A 21,456-nucleotide genomic window follows, 5' to 3' on the forward strand; every position below is an offset into this window, starting at 1 on the left:
TAATATGGACGTGACTCTCTCGCTGCCAACGCCCTCGTGTCCCTCATACACATTCATATTCTTTGATGAGGGGGAGAGGGGGGGGGAGGGCTGTGAGCCTTCTGACTTTTCTTGATTTTAATGACTGTAACAGTGTCTGTGTGCTGTGTCCTGAGAGAGGGACTAATAAAGTGACTGACAAAACTGAAGGGAGAAACAGAAGATGTTTTCAGCATTTAGCTCACTACTTACACTCACTCTGCAAACACCTCAATATTATCATTTCAGCATTTCACAATATAAGGATTCTCTCAATTTTTATGATTTCAAATTCAACTTTATATTCATACAAAATTTACATTTACCCTTCCTTTTTAACGTGATTATTTATATTTACACGTATATCAGATAATATGGATGTTCGCTTGCTTTATTTTGGTAAAAAAGGCCTTGTTTCACCTTTGCTTTCCTTCAGGGAAATGAATTGACCGTGGAAAAAAACCCTAACCCTATCCCTGATATTTCCTCAGATTAAGATTTTTTTTTTTTTTTAAATGCTGCAACTTCTGTGGTTCTGATCTCACCAGGATCGGATCAGAATTTTACCTGCCAAAGGCAAACTAACATTTGCCTAGATAGAAACAATCCAATGAAGAAGATGTATAGAGGGTATTAATGTTTACCAATTCCATTCAATGAAGCTACAGACATTTTTTTTATCAGCAAAAAGAACTAGATAAATAAACTTTTATATCAGTATATAGTTACCATCTAAAATAATTTATATAAGTTGGAATGCATGCAAATTGTTGTCAATGTAGCTGCAGTCTATGAGAGAGAGGAAGACGGGGTCATTCATACTGTTTCACAGTATTGTCTGGAGGTGGAGGAGGTGTTGGTGGTTGATAGCAACAGTTTCGTAGGGCAAGCCTGCAGGGTACACTTCGAAGGATATAGATGAAAGAGAGAGAGAAAGAAAAGCTGAAAACCCTAAGGATGAATGAACTACTACTATTACTTTATGTATGGGATCCAACAAGGACAGCGACTGTGGCTCACTATTTCAGATATTTTATGATTAAAGAAAAGTGGAGATGGAGCTAAGCATCAGTCTCACGGGAAGACAATGTTTTAGACCGAGATATTCATTATCTTACCTTTTTCTTCAGTACATGATGAAAACTACAATTCAAACTAGTTTAGATTACAGCAGAGACACGAGTTCAGAAAAACACTGCTCGTTTTTCCTGTTAGTTGAGTTCATCAAACACCATACCCAATGCCCAACGTATATCTCAGCAAAATTTAAGAAGATATGGCGGGCTAGCAACAAAATGTGTTGGATTACGATCAGGAACATCCTTTTACATGAAAACTACATACATGATAGCCGAACTGAAGCTTAATATCTTGTCTTTGTGTCTTTGACTGTGACATCTAATTAATTCGATTCCCTCAGTATCATTGACTTGAATATGGCAAGGAATAATATTTTTATTATGAGAGCTAGGCTGGTGAAGTAAACTCAAAGAGAATAGTTAAAGAGAGGAAAACAATATTCGAATTAGTGAGTAGCTTTACCTATATAAACTGGGTTAATTACTAATTAGAGTAAAAAAAACCTATTAAAAAGGTGGTCCACAAATAAGAGAAAATTAAAGTGAGAAAACAGGCTGGAATGTAGAGTTATTAGGCTTTATATCCTACTAATGTTAATGCATACTTATTGTGAATGACAAATAATGAGCGAGAAACATGTCAATTCCGCTTCACATTGCACATGCCTAGTAGAGTTGCATCAATACCCAATAAGAGGTCTAGTAGGCACATACATTAGTATGCATGTTCTACCAACTTATTTAGACTCTAAAGAAAAGACTACCTAAGTCCCTGGATATAAGTTTAAAACAATACACGGTCATCATCTAGGAAAGAAAAGGCAACAAATAAAATTAAGAGACACGGTAGAGGTTCAGAGTCACCTAGCTAGAAGAGTCCAACTAAGGCTACATAGCCAAGAGTCCATAATAGACACATATAATATCACCACGCCATCAGAATATTGCAGGCCACGCCTCAAAAAGTATAAACCCTAGAAGGGTTAATACTGCAATCTTAATTCACAAATTACCTCCTCCACCTCCTCCCTCACTGATGTCCTCCGAAGAGGTATCAGTCCAAGGAAGGGCATAAGGAAAGGAATAAGCAGTAGTAGTAGATTGCCGATAGAACCCAGTTCCTTCGTTACCAAATCTTGCAGTAAACTGCCTTTGGGGCACATGTTGAAATGCAGCAAGTCCTGGTGGCACAGAAAGAGATGCTGGAGGGATGTCAGTGTAAGAGTAGCGTAGCAGATCAGCGTTTGCAGCATCAAGCTCCTTTTGGAGCCTTTGAACTTGTCTCTGCAGGAAAGAGATGGCTCCTACGCAGCCATAAACTGGGTCCCTCACGCGTGCCTCTGCTTCATATGCGAGTGAGTTCACTGCATCCTCCCTCTGCTGAGGGAGGAGTTCGTTCAGGAGTTTGGTCACATTGCTAGCACCAAATATTTTGTGGACGTTGGCGAATTTCTGAGGCTCTTCGGGTGGGAAGTAAGGCGCAAAGATGCATCCTGGCATGCATTTCCTCCTCAAGAATTTGCAGGCAGCACATGGAGAATTGTAGGTGCTGGATGATGCCATTTGCCTGCACTAGAAAGATCAGCATGAAACCAATTAACAAACTTCTTATCAAACTCCTTGTTAAGTTCTTCCGTGAGCAGTTTTAGATTCAAACTTCTTATCAAAGACGAAGCAAATGAATGATCCGAAAACTGGATCTGATGCAAGTTCGCTCAGTTGCACTCTTAATATGTATTCCACTTATTTTAACAAGCCTTGATTTGTTCTCTGATATTATTATCGTGGTACAAGTCTTATGATACATATAGAAAAAGCTTTTCTAAGTACTTACAATCGCAATGGTACAAGTCCTATGATAGACCCTTAAGTCTTCTATAAATCTCCCCCAGACAAACAACCCTTAACTTCCCCTCTTCTTTTACATACACATACATACATGCAACGAGATCATATATGCTGACTGGCATAAATTCAAAGATTCTTTGTAACTTTCAATTATAATATTAATATGATTATCTTTTTCCTTTCTTGTTTCCTTTTCTGAAAAAGATGTGTTTTCCTTCTTTCCTCTTTTTCTTTTCTTTTTCTGTTCATGACAAAAAAAAAAAACAGTAAAGAACTCTTGGTTTTAAGCCTGTTATCTGTAAAATCTTGATCTGAATTCCTCCTGAAGTTCATGGTATGTTTTCCTCTTCTGCTTCATTTCCTTATCTGAACAAACATTATATTTAATGTTCTTACACTGGCGGAGATAAGAACACTTTATCTTTATAAATCTTTCTTCTGCTGAAGAATTAACTCAGCTGCATGACAAGGCAGTCAGTCATAATTTCCTTCTGAAAATATTAAATAAGTTAAGCCAGCAAGGGATCTGGCTTCTGCAACAAACCATGATTATTATTTCATGACTACATAGAAAAAAAAACATAAAACTAGAAAAGCCCTAGAAAAGCATCGTTTTGTTGTATGAACCGTTAATTTATTTGAAAGAAAACAAAACAGAGAAAGAAGTATATATGCATAAAGAAAGGGAGCAGAGAAGAAAGCAAGACACAAACATGATTTTACCTGTTTTTGATGTAGGTTTCTTTGGTAATAGATGAACTAAAAGGGAAGTACCTTTTTTCCCTTGTTGGAGGTCCTTCGGAAGCTGTTCTCTTTTTTCCTCCCGAGACAAAGTAGCCTAAGCCAAGGAGAGGTATAAGCCTCAGAATTGCTAATGGATGAAGCACTCCTAAAGAGGAAACCCTAATTAAAAAGAGGAACAAGGGGAGAGCGACAAACAGATATAGTGAGAGAGAAAGAGAGAGAAAGAGAGTGAACGATGAAAAGCTGTTAATTAAGTGGTAAAAGGTGATAGTAGAGGGGGGAAGGCAAACAGCATTGAGTGGATGGAGAAGGAATGGATGCAAAAGACAAAGGTAATAAATGGAGGTAGACTAGAAAGAATAACTATGACCTTGTATCCAATAATAATATCTATCAGGAATGTGGGTGGGGATGTCTTACATTCTCCATCCTACTCCAACTCATGCACTGAAACAGATTTATATTTATTTCGAAAACATCAAACCACATTTTTTAACACATATGTAAAGGGAGAAAAAGCCAGTAAATGCTATTCTGAGATACAGATAAATTAACTAACACCACACAAAATAGTAAAATAGATGGAAGTGGTGTCACATAATATCAAATTGATAATAATAATAATAATAATTAACACAGTGACTAATAAATTTTCAAGGCTGTCGGAAATACTTAGTGGTTTGCTTTAGCATCTTGTTGTATAAGGACACAAAGGGTAACAACAATGCGTGTGTGTACGATCATTTTCACACCAGGAGCAGAGATGGTTGGACTTTTGTGTTTCAATAGATCATAATCCTCCCTAGACTCTAAAATGATGATGCGGTTGTTATTATATTTGCAAAAATCAACATGGTATATATACATGGTGATATTTTGAGTACACTGCACCCAACTGCCCTCGGTATTTAATTATGTAATGACAGAAGTAGCTTATTTTTACAGATTACTACAGTAGCTGGGAAGATTGACTGAGGATAAAATTTCAGTTTGTCTATATATGTGTTATGCTAAGTTTGATAATAAAACATTGTATAGAAAGAAACAGAAGCCATCGATGGTTGTTTTAGAGTTGAAATTAAGATAAGTCAATTAATTAAGAAAACGTTTCAATACGTATTATGTTTACGTTGACGGTGGAATATTGAAAGAAGGTGATGATGTGAATTTAAGGCAGTGTGGCGTGCAGAGAGTGTAATGAAGGCAGAAAATATGTTTCCATATGAGAGTGATGAATCATTTCGTATATACGTTAATAAATGCTGCCGGAGTTGAAGCTCTAGGTCAAATTGCATTGACTGCGGCTACCACTTTCAACCTTCTGTCTTATCCACCGATGTAACGTTTACCGTCGCTCACTAATTCATATCGATATATATAGATACCTTTATTACAACCCATACAAGTTATACCTTATTAATTATTTTATATATTTTATATTATGTATAAATTAAGTCGACGTCACATCTCTATTAACTTTTATCATTTTACTATGATCTGAATTGTTTATATTTATTGTTTAATGAAATTCGTTAGCCTGGTCTCTCTTAATTTTCTTAGAATAATAATTCTTTTAGGAAGTTATAACCATATACACTTAATTTTTTGACAATAAATGACTATTTTAGTAACTTACTCTAATTGCAATCATAGAAATTATGACTGTACCTTTTATTGTTTTTGTCAAATTTTATGAATATTAAACTATAACAGGACAATCACGAACTTTTTATATCTTAAAAGTTATTAGGCCATTTTTGCGTTTATATAATTAATTTTAAATTGATATTTACAGACATGATTTATATAAAAGAATTTTTCAATTCAGTAATTAAAAATTAGTTCAGTTAAAAGTTATTGAATACTTAAATTTAATTTACTGAATTTTATATCTGTTTCTATATTGAGAGAAAGAAGGATACTCTGTTTTAGTAAAAAATAATTATTTGCTAAAAAGTATTTTATAAAAGATTAACCACGCATTTGTTATGGCAAACTTTTATATATATATATATATATATATATATATATATATATATATATATATATATATATATATATATTCTAATCCACAAATATTGCCTTTTTTATTTATTTATAGATGTCGTCACGCAATTTTACTAGCATATTGTTAACTCTTGATTAATTTATTCCTTAATGTAAGTAAACTTAGAAAATAGAGCAAGAAATGGTGTGCAAATTTCGAGCTTGTGGTTTGATATTTTTGGTTATTCACCTAGTAATTGAAGGATTTCCTTTCTCCAATTCTTATTTTGTATATAGAAAGTTAGAGGTTCTTTACATTGTAACTAGAATGAGTGTAAGAAAAATTATTTTTTACATTGATTAAATTAACATTTGATGCAAAAAGTAATAATATTTTACGCTTTCAGAAACCATGATTATGTGAATAATGTCTTTCTATAATTGGTTGAGGCTGCACACGGAGTAAACAGTATAGTCATATTGTGATAAATTTGAAATAAGATTAATAGATATTATTCCATGCATGAAAACATAATTACATTTTAAAGGGTCTCCGCAACAATTATAAAGTAATTCTAACAATTGTAATTTGTAAACTACCCAAATTTGAAGTAAATATATATAAATTTAATATAAAATTAATAATTACAAACAAATTATCTTAAACAACCTCATCGAGCTAAAATAACATCAATTATGCTAAACAAATTCAACAATCTATCTTGTTTTCAAAAGATTAATTTTTATTTTTGCAGTTTGGTTTTTTCTAAAAACATTTAAATAAAAATCACTGATAATAATTCATGAGTAGATATAGATATGTACGAATTAAATCTCATTCATCAACAAATAACTAATTAAAATATTAGTATTTATTTTGAAGAGTGTGGAGATCAATAGTCTAACATCAAGTAACTTGGTTAAGGGTCAAAAGTTATCTTCAATTCTCTGTTTTCTTATAACCATTTATTCAGATGTGTCGGAAGATATACGTAGAAAATACTTTAATATTAAATTTAGCTTAATGTTGGTAGTTTAAATATTAATAACGCAGTAAATGTAGATCACTTACATGATTATCTTAAATTCATATTTATAGATTTTGGAGTGAGTTTTTCATTAATAACAGTCTAATTATGATCCAATTATAGGTGATCATATCTTACTTATAAGTTGGTTAGTATTAAGATTAATTGTCTTGACCATTGATCGATAGGTTAGTAACTGTCTCATCCTGATGCTGGTTTGTCCGTACGTCCCAATGAAAGTTGATCATCTAGTGAGTGACTAACCGGATTGTTATATCATATATAGATCCCCAAAGTTCGAGCATGAATGAATGGAGAAGGGGTTTGTGATTGTATGAGTAGCACTCATCAGTTGTGTTGTTCAAGGGTGATTAAGATTTCTAGTCGTCCACCTAGGGGAGCTTCTAGACCTTGGTTAATCAATTAAAGACTGTTCAAATTGTTTGAAAATATGACCATTTGGGATTGTGTGAAGATACAACACCAAGGTTCGGCATAGAAACTTCAACGAAAATCTCAAACCTAATTAGGAATGACAACGAGTCAAGTCGAACACAGATAGTGTTTATCCGCTACCCCATCCATAACAAAAAAATTCCTCATTACTAATTTAAAAAATACCCATGAGTATTTTAAAACTCACGCGTACCCGCAAATATTTAAAAAGATATATTTTATAAAAATTTATATTAAAATCTAAATAAAATTAAAAAAAACATAAAATATAAGATAAATTAAATTAAATATAAATTAAAATTTACTTTTAATTAAATTTAACTCAATTAAATATAATTCTATTTAAATTTTAATTAATTTTTATTTTAATTTTTTTGGTAATGGGTATCAATTATTCATCACAAAATAAATAAAGTGTTTTTGTCATCCTTACACTTAACTGGGAGAGACCATTCAAAATCATAGAAGACTTAATATAAATGTAGATCACCTATCTCTTTACTTCAAATTTATATTTATAGATTTTGGAGTGAATTTTTGATTAACAAGAATCTAATTACAAACCAATTGTAGATAATCATAATTCATATTATAATATATAATTATGTGTAATTTTTTTAAAATCAATTATATAAGGTTAAGTTACATGTAAAATTTATTATTTATTAAATTTATTATTTTATTTATCAAATTACATAAAAATATTTAATTAAATACTTAAAACATATATGTTTCAGTATGATAAAAGTATGTTAAAGATTTATTATCAACTAAAATAAAATAAAATATATAAATGGTAACTTTATTTTATAAATAATTTTATAGATCACATTAAACTTATAATTGTAACCTTAAAAAAATTCCAATTAAGCATAGTGAGACTTTTCCTTTTCGATATGATCGAGCCACTTTATTATTGCTCCCCACAAGTAAAAACTTGCACTTTTTTAAGACCATACTTTCATTATTATATGGAAAAACTCAATCTGCTGCTTCTATTCTAATTATAATATGCTACGATGATAGGTATAATGTCGCGATATGAGATGCTACAATAATAGTTTTGTGGGCTATAAAGAAATATGAGTCAATTGTTTATAGGAGCATACGTTCTTTTTATTAAAGTTTTATTTCTCCACAATTCAATGTTTTTCTCATTGTCTAAGAAGAAAGATGAAAAGTTAACACCCAGTGTAAATATGAGTCAATCTTACTTAAGTTGAATTAAAAATGAATTAATTTAACTAAGCTTGCATTTAGTCAAAATTTTATAATCTAATATAATCTATACCAGGTTGTTGGATTAGTAGGTTAACTTAAAATGTTTTATTTTTCTAATTTATTTTACATAATTATTATAGTATAATCAAATAATTATTATATTATAATCAAAGTAAATTGACTCAATTTATTATTTTATAACAATACAATCAAAGAATTAATTTATTTTATTAAATATTATTATAAAAAGGGTAGTTAAAAATTAAAATAACAACTTACATAACTTAACAAACAAATAAACTAAATATCTAAATTATTCAAATATTATTAAACATTATTATAATATTTAAAAGATCAAATTATCAACTGTACAATTACAAATAATAAGTAATTACAATAAAAAAAAACTTGTGAAAAATGGTAAAAAAATAATTAAGTAGTAAATTTTAAGTCTCACTTAATCTTATAAAACATATTTATAAGATTTTTCAACTAACTTATATATTGTAAATTGAGTTTATATCTAGTTAAGTGAAACTTTCAACATATTCCCTTCACATTAAAACATACATATATCAGGTATGAGACTATAATTAGTGAGTGATCTAATAATGACACGATAGTGGTGGAACAATAGACTTAACAAATAATAAATTTTCTTAGGATAAACTCTAACTCACTCTCATACCATGTGCAAGAAAGAAACTATGAATGAGCAAAAACAAAACTAAACATTTAACGTTATTATCTTCCTTTATCAATATTAGTATAAGTGTGTGAAAGCGAAAACAAAACTAAACATTTAAAGTTATTCTCTTTCTTTATTGATACTAGTGTGTTTGAGTGTACGTATTTATCATTTTATCATTTTTGTATCATAAAATTGAACACATTTTCAAGATTTTATTTACTTGAATAGGAATTTTGTCATTTTTATTAATTAATCAGTTGTATCTTTGTGTTCCTTTTCATGATAAAGAGAGAAAAAAATGAAAATAAAATTGTATTTTTATGCACTAAACACACTTATTAATGTTATAATACACACCATATATATATATATATATATATATATATATATATATATATATATATATATATATATATATATATATATATATATATATATATATATATATATATATATATATATATATATATAAACTAGTAAGGGTTAAATATGTTTTTAGTCCCTATACTTTGGGGCGATTTTGGTTTTAGTCCATTTTCAAATTATGGTACAATTTAGTCCTTCAATTTTAGAAAACTCTGGTTTTAATCTTTTTAACCAATTTTTTTAACTTTATTTGTTGTTTCAAACACATTTCATCATAGCATTTGGATTGTTTACACTCTTTGACATATTTTTGCTTCAATGTTAGCTAAGAAACGTGCTTGAAACAACAAATAAAGTTAAAAAAATTAGTAAAAGAGACTAAAACCAGAATTTTCTAAAGTTGAAGGACTAAATTGTACCATAGTTTGAAAATGGACTAAAACCAAAATCGCTTCAAAGTATAGGGACTAAAAACATATTTAACCCAACTAGTAAATATGATTAAGAAAAATCGTTATATGCATGAATACAACCATATCATCTAATTAATAAAAAGAAAATATTTCAACACATTTAGTTTTATTTTTACTTTATAAAATTAAACTTTTAATAATTATCATGTTACTTAATTAAACCTGTTATTTAAAAATGAGATCCAAATTACAACTTTTTATAAATAAACTAATAATATCCGAATAAATATTTGTCATAACTATATTTGTAGATATATATTTTGGGAGAGAGAAACTAGAAATGCTCAAAGAAGCCAACCTAAAAAGATTTAAACATTAAGTTGAAATAAATATATGATCAAGACACGAAGTAGAATTAAAGATATTCAAGAGTTTTAATTAAAAGTTTAGACGTTTTTTAGTCAAACTTTTTGTAAGACAATGATATTTCAATGTTTATTATCTAAAATTTATGTGTTAATATTCAAAGTTGCTAACAACATTAAATTAAGATTTATCTATGGATGACTTCTTGAAACTCAAACTACTATGTAAGTAAGAAAGAAGGATGAATAAAAATTACATATAAAATGGTATATCTCCTTGTAATAAACAAGATCAAATCAGTAAGTAAATTTTTAGGTCTTATCCAGGTTACAATTTTCAACTTGTCTTCATTATTAAAAAACCAACAACAAGAGCAAACATAACTTATTGTTAATGTTTATTTTTCTAACTATGTGATTATTGGGTAATTTATTATAAAATAGTCTCACATAAAAATATAATTTTTGGAAAAATTTCTCATATTTTTTAAAAATTTAAATAAACCAACAAAATAATGATATGTGTTCCGTTATAAAAAAAGTTAGTGTTGTCAAAATATCATCATTCTTAACATTATACTCATTATACTCCTTCAACGAATTTTTGCAATTAACTTGTTTGATAGTGATTTTTCTCATTTAACTTCATTCTCAATATAAATTTCAATTCACAAAAGATTTTCCTTCACACCTCTCAGTTTATCAACCACTTTTGTTGATAGAAAAATAACTTTTTGAAACACTTGACTATTTTACGTTTATACTCTCTATTAAATAAATATAAAAATATATCATGACACCGTGCCTCTTCTTGATTAAGACACTTTAAAATATAATTTGTTTAGATCAATTATCCATTCAAAACTCGGTTTCCTTGCATTGACCTTCTAGAGATATTTTAGTCAAACCGTTTCACCTGTTTATCACAAATCTTTTACAAGTCTCTTCATCACAGAGAAATAATACTATCCTATAATTTTGTGCTGAAACCCTGTAGGTGTATAGCAATTTCATTTGATCCTCTGGAACGTGTTGCTGTGAAGTTCAAAGGAATTATGAGATTGCACGACACGACATATCTCACTGTTGTTTCCTTTTCGTATATTCCTGGGAGAGATTATGACTTTAGATCAACATCATCTTCTTTGTGTAGACTTAAACACGTTATCTTTATATGGCTTCGGAATACTATTAATATTCCTCCTTTTTCACCAACACACTGTTAACTCCTTACTATACAAACATGTGACTGAGACCGAGGACCAACATTGCATCCCATGGATAATTCATAGCTTCCTACGCATACTTAAATTTCAAAATGATTAATTAATCTAAAAGCCTAGTGTAGAAAGCTTGGTTAAAAATGAATGTTGGTGCCTTAATGTGCGATTAATTAAAACTGATCCCACTAATTATAGGGACATAGATAATTTGGCGGAATGATTAGTTCTAGCTAGATAGCTTGTAGCTTAGGGTAGCCTAAGCCAACCAGAAGGTGTAAACTTTCTTCAACTAGGCTGCCAAGTTTTCAATTGAACAAGATTCTGATTCCTGTTTTCAGAGAAGAATCCCATGCTTCCTTTTCACTGCACTCCCAACAACTCCAGCCACTCCGATCACAACTTCACTTACCATCTAACACTTAACTTTAATTAAGCTGTATTAATTTAGTTAACGATATTGAAATAAGCTCACCTTCTAAAAACTTCCTACACGCACTGTGCAGCTTTTCTCAAGTTTCAGTAGCATTTATCTCCATCGTCACTGATTCTAGATGTATTGAATAATTGAAGATATTCAGAGAAAGAAAAATATATGTCACAGAAAATATATATCTAAATATTCATCATATGGTTGGAGCATGTCCCACCCTACATGTGGAATCTAATTGCCACCCACACCCATGTGCCTCGCTCCAGTAGATAAAGGCATACTGAAAAATGATAAAGATTACTTTTAGTTATAGTTAAAATCTATTACAAGATACAAATTCAAACCAATTTCATTTTAATTTAATAACATTTTCTTTTTTTAATTTTTAATAAATTCAATTAATGTATATATATTGGGTTAAATATGTTTTTAGTCCCTATACTTTGGGGCGATTTTGGTTTTAGTCATTCTTTCAAACTAAGGTATAATTTAGTCCTTCAACTTTAGAAAAATCTGGTTTTAGTCTTTTTTACCAAATTTTTTTAACTTTATTTGTTGTTTCAAACTCGTTTCTCAGTTAACATTGAAGAAAAAATGATGTGTCAAACAGTGTAAACAATCAAAATGCTATAATGAAACGTGTTTTAAACAACAAATAAAGTTAAAAAAATTTGATAAAAAAAGACTAAAACCAGAATTTTATAAAATTAAAAGATTAAATTGTACCTTATTTTGAAAGAGAAACTAAAACTAAAATCGCCTCAAAATATAAGGACTAAAAACATATTTAACCCATATATATTTATTTAGATCAACACTAAGATATATAGTATATTAAAAATATCATGTTCAAGGATATGTCGCTATCACTTCTCCGTTATTCTATGTTTTGGTTAAGTACTCCAACATCCTTACTTCATTTTTGGACAATTAAACTATAAAATTTTAAAAATTTTGGTATTAAATTTTAGAAAAGTTTTATTGTAAATTGTATAGTTATCTTGTGACTTTAAATGAAATCACAATTGAAAAACTTAATTTTTAATGAAATAATTATTGTGAAAAAGATTGTTAAAGGTTGCATTTTTTTAAATTATTAAATGGCAAAAAAATTATAACTATTTTTAATTTTGATTATATATTTGTTTGTTTTTATATATTTTTTAGTCATTACTTATTTTTAACCAATGATAGCAAAAGGAATTTATTTTCTGAAGTCCAGTTTTTTTTTTCTTTTGACTATGCAAATCCGAAATGCAGTTCTTTAAAATGTAATATGCACTTTAAATATATTTAGTCCCTATATTTTGGGGTGATTTTGGGTTTAGTCCCTTTTTAAATTAAGGTACAATTTAGTCCTTTAACTTTAAAAAACTCTGGTTTTAGTCATTTTTACCAAATTTTTTTAACTTTATTTGTTGTTTCAAACGTGTTTCTCACACATTTTTACTTCAATGTTAACTAAGAAACACCTTTGAAATAACAAATAAAGTTAAAAAAATTTAGTAAAAATGACTAAAACCAGAGTTTTCTAAAGTTGAAGGACTAAATTGTACTTTAGTTTAAAAGAGAGACTAAAACCAAAATTGCTCTAAAGTATAGAGACTAAAAACAATTTAACCCTAAATAGTTAATTAATCTATTATCACCACTACTTCATAATATTTATCAACTTTTATGCAAAAGGTATTTAAGATTTTCAATTCAAGAAAACAAAATGATAATAGTACTAATCAGGTGACTTATTTATATCAACTAGAGTCATATTAGCACCTAATAATGTTTTGCATCATGTCCTTAGTATTTGGGAGAATAAAATTAATGTGTACCTAAAACATTGATCATGAAAATAAATTTAAATCATTAACTAATTTATTTAAATTTAGCACATTGAATTTATCTTTTAAGGAAATAAAAAATACCGCTTATCATTATAATTTATTATTACTTTCACGGTATTACTATCACAACGTCTGCTAGTTGAAAACCACTTAATAGTTTATTGTGACTTTCTATAGTCAGATTTATGTTCAGCCGTGCCGAGTTTTTTCCCTTCTACTTTTAAGACATTTTTTATAAAACTAAAAACTACATATACTTTCTCTGAAAATGTTAATTTAAATAGGGTAAAATATTACATACACTTTTTATTCTTTAAAAATCATTATTATTCCATTTTTTAAAAAGTGAAATGTTTGATAGACCGTGTTTCTTTTCAAGGATAAATTTGTACACTTATTCACAATGAAATATGATTAAAAGCGAAGATTTATCACTAAGATTATAATATATATATATATATATATATATATATATATATATATATATATATATATATATATATATATAAACGAATATGAACTTTAATTTAATATAATTGATTTAAGATTAAACTATAAGTCACAACTTATCCTAACATCCTTTACCCAATAATACAGGACAGAAAGAATTAGTACATTCCTCTTAAAATTAAGTTGCTCAGTCGCATTACATTATTCTCTATACACAGAAGTTAAAGAAATTTTAAATTGGCAACACAATCTCCCGAAACACTTGACAAAGTACAATTGTAAATATAAAGTTTGATGCTGTGTAAAAAAGAAAAGTGAGTAACATATATATGTGAGAAGAATCTATAAATTTGAAGTACTAAGATTTTGAATCGATTATACTTTTGATCTACTAACGTTAGTTTTCTTCTATATAATCAAGAAAAGAATTGATGGTATAACTAATGAGAGACCAACTATAAATAGTAACGAGGAGTCGTAAAAGTAAAAGGCAAAAATGTAGAGTAAAATAATGAAGTGGTTAACTTTTACAAGCTTAGCAGGTCCACAGAATATCTCTGTAGCTTGCAAATAGAGCGCGACAAGCCGATCCTGGGCATTTTGCGATAGAGGACACGTGAGGCCAGCTGAATCACTGTAAAAAACGACGTGTTTGAGGGATACCGTAGTGAAACTTGGAAGATCTAATCATGTGAAGGGACATGGGGGCTATCTTTCTATTCAGAAAATTGCTAAATATGCAGTAAGCACATGCACACAACTCTTGTGAACAAAGCAGAGAAAACAGTTATTCTGTGGGAATGTATTCATACAACAAAGTTAAAGAAGTATCTTAGGTTTATAATTTGATCTCAATCTAAGAAAAATGGAAAGGAGGGAAAGAGAAGGTAGAGAAATATTTAAAAAGAAAAGGGACAGAAATGGAGTAGAAGAAAAGGAAAGATCAAGGAGAAGTAACATTTAACAGTATTGTGGAAAAAATGTTTCTAGAATCTCCGACATGTCGAAGACGGGCACCCCTATCAACCGTAGTCTTCATTCGTCCCTGCAAATACAATAATTAAACCATTTACGAATCCTTCCACCTTTCTTCTTGTCGTTTTCTGTTCCGGCTGTCCCCTCGTGAGAATGAATACCAAGATTGGCTCAAAACTCAATACAGTTAACAAAATCAATTTCATTCCTTTCTTAAATGCAAATCATCCATAAAATGCCTTATTTATATTAGTTTTACAGGATTATTTTCTTCAAAAATGACATTAAAGATTATGACAACAAAAAGAGGCTATAAAACAGTCATCTTATAAATGATTTACCACTCCTATAATAATTTCTGGAATCTCCACTCTATGATGTCATTGCTGATACGTCCACTCTGTACTGTCATTTTTCACATCTGGCTTCAGTATGGTATGAAGAGCGAGTTAGATAAAGGCAATCTGAGTTCCTTCTTCCCGTGTTTTCAACTTTCTTTCATCATACATAAACAAGCTTTTGGAGGAAAAAAAATCCTTCTTTAGTTGAACCAACAATTAAAGCACATTAGGATCAACATTTTTTAAGTAAATCTTGTGATTATTCAGAATGGAGAGCAATGAATCTTGTGTATATCTCTTGGAAGTAACGACATTTTCTACTCTATCTTCATTTCTTTTGCAAATATATCTATCAAGTGTGTGGAAAAGTTAATGATTATTTCACAAAGAAACTTACGAATAAATGAATCTCTTCTTCACATTAAAAGATCTCCTGAATGCTTTAGCTTGGGTAGTCAAGCTATCACTCCTTTAAAACATCTTGATCATCAGCAAATCATTATCTAAACAGTGGTGTCATAGGATATTGGTTTTCATGAAGAAGGTAACCAATGAAACAGAGAGGTGAAAAGAAAGGATGTAGATAACAAGAGAGAATGATCTTGAATGCTAATTGTGTAAGATAGAGAGAACATAACAAACCTACACATATATATATATACTAGATTTTAAATAAAACAATAAGTAACTATATATATCAACAATTTATTAATAATTATGATTAAATAAATAATTAAAATGATGAAATAAAATAATTCAAGTTGTAATAATTTATAAAATAATTTATTTGAATGTATTATTATTTATAATTATTGTTTTGTATCTATTATTAAATTTTATAATAATTTTTTATTTTTATTTATAATTTATGTTTTAAAATTACTTTTAAATTAAATTATTTGTAAAAATAGTTTTTTTTTTTTAAATTTAATAAATATATAACAAAAATTTATTTGATTAGTTAATCTATTTTTACTATTTTTCTTAATCCAAATAATTTTATCTTTTATTTTCTTCTCCTTCCTTTCATCTTTTATGGATTTTTTTTCTTGATAATAATGATAAAGATTATATTTATAATATACATAAATTAATCTAAGCATGAATTTAAATTTTATTTATCTTCAAATGATATAAGATAATTAGTGATGAGGATATCAGAAATAAATCGAACCGAATGAATAAATAAATGAATTGACATACAAAAATTGAAAGGAGTAAAATGATAAAAAGAAATGTATCGAGACAAATAGGATCAAAGAAACGAATCGAGAGAATATGTTATTAAAATATTAAGAAAAGTGAGATCAAAATAAAAAGAAATTGAAAAAAGGACAATCGAGACTCGAACTAAATTCAAATTGAGAAAAATACTATAAACAATAATTGCTACACAACGTGGAAGTAACGATAACACTCTTACAATATGGATAGTTTAAGACAATTACTTCATTTATTTTTTTCCTTTTATTTTATTTGTTAAGTGACTTTGAGAAAAAGAAAAAATATAAATAATTAATTCAAATATAAAACACAAATGACAAATTTTGAATACAATTTCAAATAGTCTAACAGCACCACAAACAAGAAAAATAATTAATTTCAAAGCATTTGGATCACTGCTTTATGCTTTCGTTGATTTTCTTAAGTTTCTGTTTTACCTTTAATAATTTACTTTATTACAAATTACATTCATAAAAAAAAAAAAAAATCTCTACCATCTTCTTCATCTATTATTTTTTTCATTTTATGTTTTTGATTCATTTATCATTCCTTTTGAAAGAAGAATAAAAATGAAGAGAAATGCAAAAGTTATTTATTAGGATTCGCATTAAGAAAGAATTTAGCAATTTAAATAGATTTGTGACTCTATCCATAAATGAATTGTTCATTAATTTTATCTTAGTAGTGGATATAAACACTTCAACACTTTAAATCAGATTGAAAAAAAAATGTTTAATTCACTCCTATCTTCAAAAATAGTTACTATATGAAAAAAATGTAAAAGAAATGTAAAAGTCTCACTCCTTCTATCTTTAAAAATAAATAAATAATAGGGTTTTTAATTCTGATAAAAGAATTCATTATTTTTATTTTTCAACTTTCAAAACAAATTTTACTTCACGTATTTTTTTTGTAAACTATTCGATTTTAATCTTTAAAGCCAACACTATTTTAATTTTAAAAAAAATGAGTATTTTGAAGAAACATTTAGACTAAAGTAATTTTTAAATGATTATTAATACAGACTAAAACTAAAATTTGAAAAGTAAAAAAAAGAAAAAACTGCAAACACCCTTATATGTATGATGTGTGATTGGAACAGAAAGAAAAATCAGTGAAGATAGTGATACACTCTCAATCCAACTTTTTCTTTAAAGAAAAAATAATCATCAAATATATAACCCGAATATATTACAATTGTATCCAGTAATTTTTCTTTAATTTCTAGTGTATACAATTTTTTAGTATGTAGGGTCTTTAGAATGAAATATTGTACTAATTTAATTTTTTATTGTTGAAAAATAGATATAAAAACAATTTATTATATTATACTATTTATTAGTATACATATATATTGAAAAAAAAAACATATATAAGACATGAGTTTTAACTCATACAAAAGATTGATATTACATTCAATTCAAAATTTTAAAATAATAAATTTATGATCTTGATTCTTACGTAGTATTCATTTTTTTTTGTTATTTATCCAATTTTAAACTTAAGCTCATATTTAATATTTCAAAAATTTTCTTCTCGAGAATGAGTCATTTTCATATTGATATATACAGATCAGCAAAACCATTTCCAATCACAAATACTCTTTACTTATATTATTTGAATGTTTTATCTTTCAATATATAGAACCATAATGTATTTATATGAATGGACCAATGAAACTAACCATCAATGCTATTATAACATCACTAAAGAACTTAAATTAATCTTTGGAAATTTTAATTGAAATAGATAAGGGTTTGAAATATCTCACACGTTTGAGATCTTAATTTGGTATGGTAACTTTCGTGTTTCAAAATTTAAATTTAGTAATTTAAAAAGAATAAATTTAGTATTTATTTTTTATCTAGACAAAGTAATTTATCCTTATTGATAAATTTACTGTTAAATCTTTGGACTTATATTCACTTTTCTTTTATTTTTAATTTTAAACTAAGTTAAGAAGTGAATTTTAAACACGTATTATTAAATCTTTTAGTTATCTACTAATTTAATGACGATGGGCAACCCAAACTGTTCTTAACCTCTCCAAACGTGTTTAAATTTTGCATTGAGTTTAAAATTTTAACCTGATATAACTCAGGATGAGTTATTAAAATCTGAAAAAAGTATTCTATTTACATAGTTTTGTTTTTTAGCCATATCATTTATATGCATTTTAATGCGATTACTATAAAAGTATGACAAATTTATAATGGCTTGTAATCTCATATTTAATCATAAAATTTATAGAAAAAAATAACATAAATAAAATATGCAGTTAAACAGTAAAAGCGATTAAAAACAGTGTATAAAACTCCAAAAGTTCCCGTTGTCAGGACACTGCTCATCACCCGTGGTGATTGGGCTGCAAACATCTTGGGCTACTGTAGGAACGTGGATAGTGGATCTTGGGAGGGAGATATAAAATACAAATTAAGAAATAAAAATAGTAATAAACGTTTTTTTATAACGTAATAAAATGAATAGAGAGAAATTGAGTGCAAAGAATTCTCCAAACATGCTCGGATGAATGTGTTAATACTGATTACGCAGCATGTGTTTTTTTCTGTCTTGGTTTCTGTTGGAAAGTTCTAAACAAAGATTAATAAAGATATTTACATTCATATTCATATATATTGGATTTCTTTGTTGTTTGTGATTCTCCTGCTTTTTGAATTTATTATTTCTATTATAGTTATTTTCTAAATTATATTGTATTTCATGTAAACCCTATGATTTTTCGAGTTATCTTCTTTATTTGTGTTATCATCAACCACACGACCTCTTAAGTATTTTTATGTAATAAATATTGGTCATTTTATGTCTAAGCAAAAAGTTTGCATATCATCAATCATGATTTCTTTTACCAAATTAAAAACTTTACATTGATTAATCTTTTCATATTCCAAAAAACTTCTTTAATTGTTAGAGGTTTTTGTTTTGAAAAGGATTTAGTATTAATTTTATTTGGCCTACACCTACTAGTTTTTCTTAGTTTAAATCGGTTCTTCATCCTCTTCAGTATTAAAATATTTCTTCTCATCACACATATTAGCCTATTTATGGACTATTTTCAATTCCTCTAAAAAAAATGAGTCTCCTAAATATCAAAAGATTAGGAAGTATCGTTGAACTATTATAAATTGAATATAATTGTTATAAACCAAGCACATTCACAATGAGAGTGACATCCTCCAAAATATACATACCAGTCAAGGAATCAGATTTCACTTACACACCAACATCTAGATTCTTAATAAGAGAAAATCCATTTGCAACACGAATATTATCATGATTACCCACAACTGGCTTAGATTATGACTAAGAAACATGTTGCACCTCCAACACAAACGCCACCACAGGCTCCATCACAGGTTTTACCACTTGAGCTAAAAAGCCCTTAGTCCCATCTTGTGCACCAACTACCTTTGAAAGATAATGTTATTGTGTTTTTGCACCAATTGTTTTCTCCCTACTAGAAATAACATTGGCATCATGTTGTAAGTGTCTACAATTAGATAGAACGTGATCAATCATTTTATAATTTGAAAAAAATATAGGTAATTTCTCATACTCCACATTAGCAGTAAATGCAAATCTTGGTTTTTCTACCAAAATTTGATTAGCCAAATCCAATAACAAACCAACATACCAAGACAAGTGTAAAAGAACCTTGAGACTTGTTTTCTAAAGATATAGGTGTATCAATTCCACATGCTATTGAGAAAATTGTTTTCAACTGTCAATACTTTCAAGGAAGGTCATGAATGTAAATTCAACATTGAATTTTCGTGAGTTTCATGGAATCTGAGACAAAAAATTTTGTAAAGAAAAAAGACGAAGAATGGTTAACACCATTTGTAAGTCTTCTAAAGAAAAAAAATTCATAAAATCCTTTATCAAGTGAAATTGCCTTCCATTGACCCGAATGATTCCAAGACACATTACCTTTTTTGCAAGGTCTAAATGTAGATGCGGTTTATCCCTTTTATTAACAAAATACACTTATACTAATGATTTTTGCACTTGTCTAAACTAGTAAAATAAACTTCTTCAAAAATTTGCACAAAGACTATATCTCCTTTTATACAATGAAAATGTAATTGGAACAAAGAAATATCACACGCATTATTAAAGACTTGAGTAAATGTACATTTTTATGCCCACACATTTAAAAAAGATTTAAATAAAGATTATTTTCCATAATCTTGATCCTGAACAATCCTATAGAACATGAAACCCCTAAAGATGAAATCATACTTATGTTTCACTAAGTACCATACCCAATTGGCTTTAGTATAAAATCATGAATAAGCACGCCAAGTAATACACGAATAGTGTTCCACACCTCTTTTTTATTCTGAGTTCAAAAATATGTGACATAACTAATAAACAATACTTTTTGTTATAATACTAGTACTTTTTGTTGTAACATATAGCTTGATTTAAAATTGATAGATAATCATTCCTATTTGACTTGACAAAGTATTCTGAACAAAAATAATAATTGTTATATAACTTGTCTTAAAATCAAAAGAATAACTTTAGTTACAATTCATGATATCTGAAAAAGAAAAATCGATATTAGAAATTATGAACAACAACTCACTTAAAAATTCTGAAAATAAAAAATTAGACGAGTTTGCATTGAGATGTTACTTATAAATTTTTTACAACCTAGATATATCTGTTGGATATTCAATTTCAATTTGTTCGTTTTCAATTCATAAATATTTGAAAAAAAAACACAAATTAAA

At 28.1% G+C, this 21,456-nt stretch overlaps 1 protein-coding gene across 5 annotated transcripts; it reads right to left on the reverse strand.

Annotated features, from left to right (window-relative positions):
- Window positions 1-1,469: 1,469 nt before the first annotated feature.
- Window positions 1,470-4,259, reverse strand: LOC106753313 (protein LATERAL ORGAN BOUNDARIES-like). 5 transcript variants are annotated; one of them, XM_022777479.1, is made up of 3 exons: window positions 3,669-4,259; window positions 3,342-3,403; window positions 1,470-2,669 (listed from the first exon to the last, which is right to left on the reverse strand). In XM_022777479.1, exon 3 carries the CDS (start codon window positions 2,658-2,660, stop codon window positions 2,100-2,102), a length of 561 nt encoding a protein of 186 aa, XP_022633200.1. In that variant the 5' UTR covers window positions 2,661-2,669; window positions 3,342-3,403; window positions 3,669-4,259; the 3' UTR covers window positions 1,470-2,099. The 5 variants fall into 5 exon arrangements, with proteins under 5 accessions (XP_022633200.1, XP_014490595.1, XP_022633199.1 ...); XM_014635109.2 differs by lacking the exon at window positions 3,342-3,403 and having other exon boundaries at window positions 3,720-4,259; XM_022777478.1 differs by lacking the exon at window positions 3,342-3,403 and having other exon boundaries at window positions 1,470-2,664.
- Between the last annotated feature and the right edge of the window lie 17,197 nt (window positions 4,260-21,456).

The sequence above is a fragment of the Vigna radiata genome, unplaced genomic scaffold (genome assembly GCF_000741045.1).
Source record: "Vigna radiata var. radiata cultivar VC1973A unplaced genomic scaffold, Vradiata_ver6 scaffold_223, whole genome shotgun sequence".
Classification (NCBI taxonomy): Eukaryota; Viridiplantae; Streptophyta; class Magnoliopsida; order Fabales; family Fabaceae; genus Vigna; species Vigna radiata.